Below are 9870 nucleotides of genomic sequence, written 5' to 3'. Positions count from 1 at the left end.
GGGACTCAGCATGAGCTACATCACCCTCATTACCATAGTCACTGTCAATCACCTACAGATGTTATTATTCACCATCCAACAGGTCAATTAGTAGACTCGAATTTGTGAAAATGCGGACACCTGGCTACCAAAACAAACCATTTGGAACAATTCAAAGGCAAAGCAAATTTGCATTGTGTTGAACGTTTAAGAAAAAAAAAAAAAATTGAAGTTGAATTTAAACGTGTTCAACTCATTTATTAATTGTACCTTATACTACCAAATGATTTATCCTCAGTCTTTTATTTGTTACCTCTTCTTATGTATTTGTTTGCAAGATGGTGCAGTCAGCGAAGCACAATATGAACATGGTCATTTTATTCTTCATGAGATTGCAAAGCTATTTCTGGAATAATGTGGTTTAAGGTAAAGCTGAAACGCACCAAATTAAGAAAGATTAACAGCTCATTAAAATTCTTCGATGGCAATTGTGGACAGTTGGAACGAAAACCAGCTTACAGAGGGGTACTCCAGGACCGAGTTTGGGAACCACTGGTGAAGAGGAACACCCATCTGTGTTTATGGCAACATGGAAAGCTGTAGCTGAAGCTGTAATATTAATTGCCCCTGAAATTATCTGACATTTAAAAAAAGTCCTCTGCTCTTGGAATGTCATGGTTGCCGATAATAAATGAAGACAATAACACCTCTCTCTCTCCCTCCTCTCTCTCTCTCTCTCTCTCTCTCTCTCTCTCTCCCTCTCTCTCTCTCTCTCTCTCTCTATCTCTCATACACACACATACAGAGCCTGAAAGAGTGAGGCCTGTGGTTTCAAGCAGAGGCACCAATGATACCATTGAGGTGACATGGACCTCTCCATCTGGCAATGTAGAACAATACATGGTCAACTTGATCAGTGATAATGGAGAAAACCAAACAAAGGTTCTTAACTCCAGCTTTGAGTCACACTCATTCATTGGACTGACAGCTGGGAGAAACTACACAGTCGTAGTGACCACAATCAGTGGACCCTTTGCTGAAGAATCAGAGCCTGTTTCCAATGCAACCTGTGAGTATGTCCATCAGCTCGAGGAGATTCAGAGCTCTCCAGTATAGCAGTGTGGGCCAGCCTATAGCCTAATGGTTAAGGTCTGTGACAGGAACCTAGAAGGTTGATGGTGTGAGCCCCACACTAAGATCTGTATAGCTGTTGGGCCCTTGAGCAAGGCCCTTAACCCAACATTGCTCCATTTGCCCTTGCTTATTCTAATCAACTGTAAGTCGCTTTGGATAAAGACATCAGCTAAGTAATGGTAATAATGAACAAATAATAATAGAAGTGAGATTTGAGACAGTGCTATGTATATGACTGGAATTGTCCTGATTTAGAATCCCAGGAACCTTTAATAGAGAGCTATAGTAGCTATAAAGATGAATGCATTATGTAGCTAATATGTCCATCTGTTTAAATGGATTACATGTTGGCACAGTGTAAGGGTTTGCAGTAATAGCATGAATGACACAGAAATTACTCAAATTAGTCTGCAAAGGGCTGTATTAATCGATGACAAACTCACAAATCACTGTCTGTGGGTTCTCTTGGGGTTGTTAATTTACAGTATTTTCTAGAAAGGGATTAGATGTTATTGTTTTCCTTCCACAAAGCTTTAATTCTGCTCCTGTTTGTCTCATGTTTGTCATCATTACAGATCCCAATCCACCTGGAGCTATTCTTGTAGAAGAGCAGACCACTGATTTCATTACTATAAGTTGGGGTTTGCCCCAAGACATGGACTTGGGCCAGTACAGTTTCATCATAGTCTATCAAACTAATGAAACCCAGACCGCAAACAATATGATGACATTGAAGAACTTGACATCAGGGACTCTGTACAGCATCTCTGTGGTAACCGTAGGGCCAATGGGCTACCAGAGCACTCCAGTGACGGCAGAAATCTCCACCAGTGAGTACCCCACACAGGGACTCAGCATGAGCTACATCACCCTCATTACCATAGTCACTGTCAATCACCTACAGATGTTATTATTCACCATCCAACAGGTCAATTAGTAGACTCGAATTTGTGAAAATGCGGACACCTGGCTACCAAAACAAACCATTTGGAACAATTCAAAGGCAAAGCAAATTTGCATTGTGTTGAACGTTTAAGGAAAAAAAAAAAAATTGAAATTGAATTTAAACGTGTTCAACTCATTTATTAATTGTACCTTATACTACCAAATGATTTATCCTCAGTCTTTTATTTGTTACCTCTTCTTATGTATTTGTTTGCAAGATGGTGCAGTCAGCGAAGCACAATATGAACATGGTCATTTTATTCTTCATGAGATTGCAAAGCTATTTCTGGAATAATGTGGTTTAAGGTAAAGCTGAAATGCACCAAATTAAGAAAGATTAACAACTCATTAAAATTCTTCGATGGCAATTGTGGACAGTTGGAACGAAAACCAGCTTACAGAGGGGTACTCCAGGACCGAGTTTGGGAACCACTGGTGAAGAGGAACACCCATCTGTGTTTATGGCAACATGGAAAGCTGTAGCTGAAGCTGTAATATTAATTGCCCCTGAAATTATCTGACATTTAAAAAAAGTCCTCTGCTCTTGGAATGTCATGGTTGCCGATAATAAATGAAGACAATAACACCTCTCTCTCTCCCTCCCTCTCTCTCTCTCTCTCTCTCTCTCCCTCTCTCTCTCTCTCTCTCTCTATCTCTCATACACACACATACAGAGCCTGAAAGAGTGAGGCCTGTGGTTTCAAGCAGAGGCACCAATGATACCATTGAGGTGACATGGACCTCTCCATCTGGCAATGTAGAACAATACATGGTCAACTTGATCAGTGATTCTGGAGAAAACCAAACAAAGGTTCTTAACTCCAGCTTTGAGTCACACTCATTCATTGGACTGACAGCTGGGAGAAACTACACAGTCGTAGTGACCACAATCAGTGGACCCTTTGCTGAAGAATCAGAGCCTGTTTCCAATGCAACCTGTGAGTATGTCCATCAGCTCGAGGAGATTCAGAGCTCTCCAGTATAGCAGTGTGGGCCAGCCTATAGCCTAATGGTTAAGGTCTGTGACAGGAACCTAGAAGGTTGATGGTGTGAGCCCCACACTAAGATCTGTATAGCTGTTGGGCCCTTGAGCAAGGCCCTTAACCCAACATTGCTCCATTTGCCCTTGCTTATTCTAATCAACTGTAAGTCGCTTTGGATAAAGACATCAGCTAAGTAATGGTAATAATGAACAAATAATAATAGAAGTGAGATTTGAGACAGTGCTATGTATATGACTGGAATTGTCCTGATTTAGAATCCCAGGAACCTTTAATAGAGAGCTATAGTAGCTATAAAGATGAATGCATTATGTAGCTAATATGTCCATCTGTTTAAATGGATTACATGTTGGCACAGTGTAAGGGTTTGCAGTAATAGCATGAATGACACAGAAATTACTCAAATTAGTCTGCAAAGGGCTGTATTCATCGATGACAAACTCACAAATCACTGTCTGTGGGTTCTCTTGGGGTTGTTAATTTACAGTATTTTCTAGAAATGGATTAGATGTTATTGTTTTCTTTCCACAAAGCTTTAATTCTGCTCCTGTTTGTCTCATGTTTGTCATCATTACAGATCCCAATCCACCTGGAGCTATTCTTGTAGAAGAGCAGACCACTGATTTCATTACTATAAGTTGGGGTTTGCCCCAAGACATGGACTTGGGCCAGTACAGTTTCATCATAGTCTATCAAACTAATGAAACCCAGACCGCAAACAATATGACGACATTGAAGAACTTGACATCAGGGACTCTGTACAGCATCTCTGTGGTAACCGTAGGGCCAATGGGCTACCAGAGCACTCCAGTGACGGCAGAAATCTCCACCAGTGAGTACCCCACACAGGGACTCAGCATGAGCTACATCACCCTCATTACCATAGTCACTGTCAATCACCTACAGATGTTATTATTCACCATCCAACAGGTCAATTAGTAGACTCGAATTTGTGAAAATGCGGACACCTGGCTACCAAAACAAACCATTTGGAACAATTCAAAGGCAAAGCAAATTTGCATTGTGTTGAACGTTTAAGAAAAAAAAAAAAATTGAAATTGAATTTAAACGTGTTCAACTCATTTATTAATTGTACCTTATACAACCAAATGATTTATCCTCAGTCTTTTATTTGTTACCTCTTCTTATGTATTTGTTTGCAAGATGGTGCAGTCAGCGAAGCACAATATGAACATGGTCATTTTATTCTTCATGAGATTGCAAAGCTATTTCTGGAATAATGTGGTTTAAGGTAAAGCTGAAACGCACCAAATTAAGAAAGATTAACAGCTCATTAAAATTCTTCGATGGCAATTGTGGACAGTTGGAACGAAAACCAGCTTACAGAGGGGTACTCCAGGACCGAGTTTGGGAACCACTGGTGAAGAGGAACACCCATCTGTGTTTATGGCAACATGGAAAGCTGTAGCTGAAGCTGTAATATTAATTGCCCCTGAAATTATCTGACATTTAAAAAAAGTCCTCTGCTCTTGGAATGTCATGGTTGCCGATAATAAATGAAGACAATAACACCTCTCTCTCTCCCTCCCTCTCTCTCTCTCTCTCTCTCTCTCTCTCTCTCTCTCTCTCTCTCTCCCTCTCTCTCTCTCTCTCTCTCTCTCTATCTCTCATACACACACATACAGAGCCTGAAAGAGTGAGGCCTGTGGTTTCAAGCAGAGGCACCAATGATACCATTGAGGTGACATGGACCTCTCCATCTGGCAATGTAGAACAATACATGGTCAACTTGATCAGTGATTCTGGAGAAAACCAAACAAAGGTTCTTAACTCCAGCTTTGAGTCACACTCATTCATTGGACTGACAGCTGGGAGAAACTACACAGTCGTAGTGACCACAATCAGTGGACCCTTTGCTGAAGAATCAGAGCCTGTTTCCAATGCAACCTGTGAGTATGTCCATCAGCTCGAGGAGATTCAGAGCTCTCCAGTATAGCAGTGTGGGCCAGCCTATAGCCTAATGGTTAAGGTCTGTGACAGGAACCTAGAAGGTTGATGGTGTGAGCCCCACACTAAGATCTGTATAGCTGTTGGGCCCTTGAGCAAGGCCCTTAACCCAACATCGGTCCATTTGCCCTTGCTTATTCTAATCAACTGTAAGTCGCTTTGGATAAAGACATCAGCTAAGTAATGGTAATAATGAACAAATAATAATAGAAGTGAGATTTGAGACAGTGCTATGTATATGACTGGAATTGTCCTGATTTAGAATCCCAGGAACCTTTAATAGAGAGCTATAGTAGCTATAAAGATGAATGCATTATGTAGCTAATATGTCCATCTGTTTAAATGGATTACATGTTGGCACAGTGTAAGGGTTTGCAGTAATAGCATGAATGACACAGAAATTACTCAAATTAGTCTGCAAAGGGCTGTATTAATCGATGACAAACTCACAAATCACTGTCTGTGGGTTCTCTTGGGGTTGTTAATTTACAGTATTTTCTAGAAAGGGATTAGATGTTATTGTTTTCTTTCCACAAAGCTTTAATTCTGCTCCTGTTTGTCTCATGTTTGTCATCATTACAGATCCCAATCCACCTGGAGCTATTCTTGTAGAAGAGCAGACCACTGATTTCATTACTATAAGTTGGGGTTTGCCCCAAGACATGGACTTGGGCCAGTACAGTTTCATCATAGTCTATCAAACTAATGAAACCCAGACCGCAAACAATATGATGACATTGAAGAACTTGACATCAGGGACTCTGTACAGCATCTCTGTGGTAACCGTAGGGCCAATGGGCTACCAGAGCACTCCATTGACGGCAGAAATCTCCACCAGTGAGTACCCCACACAGGGACTCAGCATGAGCTACATCACCCTCATTACCATAGTCACTGTCAATCACCTACAGATGTTATTATTCACCATCCAACAGGTCAATTAGTAGACTCGAATTTGTGAAAATGCGGACACCTGGCTACCAAAACAAACCATTTGGAACAATTCAAAGGCAAAGCAAATTTGCATTGTGTTGAACGTTTCAGGAAAAAAAAAAAATTGAAATTGAATTTAAACGTGTTCAACTCATTTATTAATTGTACCTTATACTACCAAATGATTTATCCTCAGTCTTTTATTTGTTACCTCTTCTTATGTATTTGTTTGCAAGATGGTGCAGTCAGCGAAGCACAATATGAACATGGTCATTTTATTCTTCATGAGATTGCAAAGCTATTTCTGGAATAATGTGGTTTAAGGTAAAGCTGAAACGCACCAAATTAAGAAAGATTAACAGCTCATTAAAATTCTTCGATGGCAATTGTGGACAGTTGGAACGAAAACCAGCTTACAGAGGGGTACTCCAGGACCGAGTTTGGGAACCACTGGTGAAGAGGAACACCCATCTGTGTTTATGGCAACATGGAAAGCTGTAGCTGAAGCTGTAATATGAATTGCCCCTGAAATTATCTGACATTTAAAAAAAGTCCTCTGCTCTTGGAATGTCATGGTTGCCGATAATAAATGAAGACAATAACACGTCTCTCTCTCTCTCTCTCTCTCCCTCCCTCTCTCTCTCTCTCCCTCTCTCTCTCTCTCTCTCTCCCTCTCTCTCTCTCTCTCTCTCTCTCTCTCTCTCTATCTCTCATACACACACATACAGAGCCTGAAAGAGTGAGGCCTGTGGTTTCAAGCAGAGGCACCAATGATACCATTGAGGTGACATGGACCTCTCCATCTGGCAATGTAGAACAATACATGGTCAACTTGATCAGTGATTATGGAGACAACCAAACAAAGGTTCTTAACTCCAGCTTTGAGTCACACTCATTCATTGGACTGACAGCTGGGAGAAACTACACAGTCGTAGTGACCACAATCAGTGGACCCTTTGCTGAAGAATCAGAGCCTGTTTCCAATGCAACCTGTGAGTATGTCCATCAGCTCGAGGAGATTCAGAGCTCTCCAGTATAGCAGTGTGGGCCAGCCTATAGCCTAATGGTTAAGGTCTGTGACAGGAACCTAGAAGGTTGATGGTGTGAGCCCCACACTAAGATCTGTATAGCTGTTGGGCCCTTGAGCAAGGCCCTTAACCCAACATTGCTCCATTTGCCCTTGCTTATTCTAATCAACTGTAAGTCGCTTTGGATAAAGACATCAGCTAAGTAATGGTAATAATGAACAAATAATAATAGAAGTGAGATTTGAGACAGTGCTATGTATATGACTGGAATTGTCCTGATTTAGAATCCCAGGAACCTTTAATAGAGAGCTATAGTAGCTATAAAGATGAATGCATTATGTAGCTAATATGTCCATCTGTTTAAATGGATTACATGTTGGCACAGTGTAAGGGTTTGCAGTAATAGCATGAATGACACAGAAATTACTCAAATTAGTCTGCAAAGGGCTGTATTAATCGATGACAAACTCACAAATCACTGTCTGTGGGTTCTCTTGGGGTTGTTAATTTACAGTATTTTCTAGAAAGGGATTAGATGTTATTGTTTTCCTTCCACAAAGCTTTAATTCTGCTCCTGTTTGTCTCATGTTTGTCATCATTACAGATCCCAATCCACCTGGAGCTATTCTTGTAGAAGAGCAGACCACTGATTTCATTACTATAAGTTGGGGTTTGCCCCAAGACATGGACTTGGGCCAGTACAGTTTCATCATAGTCTATCAAACTAATGAAACCCAGACCGCAAACAATATGACGACATTGAAGAACTTGACATCAGGGACTCTGTACAGCATCTCTGTGGTAACCGTAGGGCCAATGGGCTACCAGAGCACTCCAGTGACGGCAGAAATCTCCACCAGTGAGTACCCCACACAGGGACTCAGCATGAGCTACATCACCCTCATTACCATAGTCACTGTCAATCACCTACAGATGTTATTATTCACCATCCAACAGATCAATTAGTAGACTCGAATTTGTGAAAATGCGGACACCTGGCTACCAAAACAAACCATTTGGAACAATTCAAAGGCAAAGCAAATTTGCATTGTGTTGAACGTTTCAGAAAAAAAAAAAAATTGAAATAGAAATTAAACGTGTTCAACTCATTTATTAATTGTACCTTATACTACCAAATCATTTATCCTCAGTCTTTTATTTGTTACCTCTTCTTATGTATTTGTTTGCAAGATGGTGCAGTCAGCGAAGCACAATATGAACATGGTCATTTTATTCTTCATGAGATTGCAAAGCTATTTCTGGAAGAATGTGGTTTAAGGTAGAGCTGAAACGCACCAAATTAAGAAAGATTAACAGCTCATTAAAATTTTTTGATGGCAATTGTGGATAGTTGGAACGAAATCTAGCTTACAGAGGGGTACTGCAGAACCGAGTTTGGGAACCACTGGTGAAGAGGAACACCCATCTGTGTTTATGGCAACATGGAAAGCTGTAGCTGAAGCTGTAATATTAATTGCCCCTGAAATTATCTGACATTTAAAAAAAGTCCTCTGTTCTTGGAATGTCATGGTTGCCGATAATAAATGAAGACAATAACACGTCTCTCTCTCTCTCCCTCCCTCTCTCTCTCTCTCTCCCTCTCTCTCTCTCTCTCTATCTCTCATACACACACATACAGAGCCTGAAAGAGTGAGGCCTGTGGTTTCAAGCAGAGGCACCAATGATACCATTGAGGTGACATGGACCTCTCCATCTGGCAATGTAGAACAATACATGGTCAACTTGATCAGTGATTATGGAGACAACCAAACAAAGGTTCTTAACTCCAGCTTTGAGTCACACTCATTCATTGGACTGACAGCTGGTAGAAACTACACAGTCGTAGTGACCACAATCAGTGGACCCTTTGCTGAAGAATCAGAGCCTGTTTCCAATGCAACCTGTGAGTATGTCCATCAGCTCGAGGAGATTCAGAGCTCTCCAGTATAGCAGTGTGGGCCAGCCTATAGCCTAATGGTTAAGGTCTGTGACAGGAACCTAGAAGGTTGATGGTGTGAGCCCCACACTAAGATCTGTATAGCTGTTGGGCCCTTGAGCAAGGCCCTTAACCCAACATCGGTCCATTTGCCCTTGCTTATTCTAATCAACAGTAAGTCGCTTTGGATAAAGGCATCAGCTAAGTAATGGTAATAATGAACAAATAATAATAGAAGTGAGATTTGAGACAGTGCTATGTATATGACTGGAATTGTCCTGATTTAAAATCCCAGGAACCTTTAATAGAGAGCTATAGTAGCTATAAAGATGAATGCATTATGTAGCTAATATGTCCATCTGTTTAAATGGATTACATGTTGGCACAGTGTAAGGGTTTGCAGTTATAGCATGAATGACACAGAAATGACTCAAATTAGTCTGCAAAGGGCTGTATTCATCGATGACAAACTCACAAATCACTGTCTGTGGGTTCTCTTGGGGTTGTTAATTTACAGTATTTTCTAGAAATGGATTAGATGTTATTGTTTTCTTTCCACAAAGCTTTAATTCTGCTCCTGTTTGTCTCATGTTTGTCATCATTACAGATCCCAATCCACCTGGAGCTATTCTTGTAGAAGAGCAGACCACTGATTTCATTACTATAAGTTGGGGTTGGCCCCAAGACATGGACTTGGGCCAGTACAGTTTCATCATAGTCTATCAAACTAATGAAACCCAGACCGCAAACAATATGATGACATTGAAGAACTTGACATCAGGGACTCTGTACAGCATCTCTGTGATAACCGTAGGGCCAATGGGCTACCAGAGCACTCCAGTGACGGCAGAAATCTCCACCAGTGAGTACCCCACACAGGGACTCAGCATGAGCTACATCACCCTCATTACCATAGTCACTGTCAATCACCTACAGATGTTATTAT

General features: G+C 41.0%; 1 protein-coding gene and 1 long non-coding RNA gene across 2 annotated transcripts in view; both read left to right on the top strand.

The window, feature by feature from the left end:
- The first annotated feature begins 790 nt into the window (after nt 1-790).
- LOC133110988 (uncharacterized) lies at nt 791-2829 on the top strand. The gene is made up of 3 exons (XR_009704955.1): nt 791-1048; nt 1689-1943; nt 2733-2829. It is a non-coding gene; the product is annotated as an uncharacterized LOC133110988 (long non-coding RNA).
- A 46-nt stretch (nt 2830-2875) lies between these two features.
- Nucleotides 2876-9870, top strand: part of LOC133111891 (receptor-type tyrosine-protein phosphatase eta-like) — a 30836-nt gene continuing 23841 nt past the window's right edge. The window contains exons 1-8 of the mRNA XM_061222529.1: nt 2876-2996; nt 3637-3891; nt 4706-4969; nt 5610-5864; nt 6776-6952; nt 7593-7847; nt 8628-8891; nt 9532-9786. Coding sequence (XP_061078513.1) covers nt 3717-3891; nt 4706-4969; nt 5610-5864; nt 6776-6952; nt 7593-7847; nt 8628-8891; nt 9532-9786 — 1645 coding nt within the window. The 5' untranslated portion in view covers nt 2876-2996; nt 3637-3716. The remainder of the gene's footprint in view (nt 2997-3636; nt 3892-4705; nt 4970-5609; nt 5865-6775; nt 6953-7592; nt 7848-8627; nt 8892-9531; nt 9787-9870) is intronic.

Source organism: Conger conger, chromosome 15, assembly GCF_963514075.1.
Source record: "Conger conger chromosome 15, fConCon1.1, whole genome shotgun sequence".
Lineage (NCBI taxonomy): Eukaryota > Metazoa > Chordata > Actinopteri > Anguilliformes > Congridae > Conger > Conger conger.
Note: the sequence above shows the minus strand (reverse complement) of the source record. Positions and strands in the feature narration are given on the sequence as shown.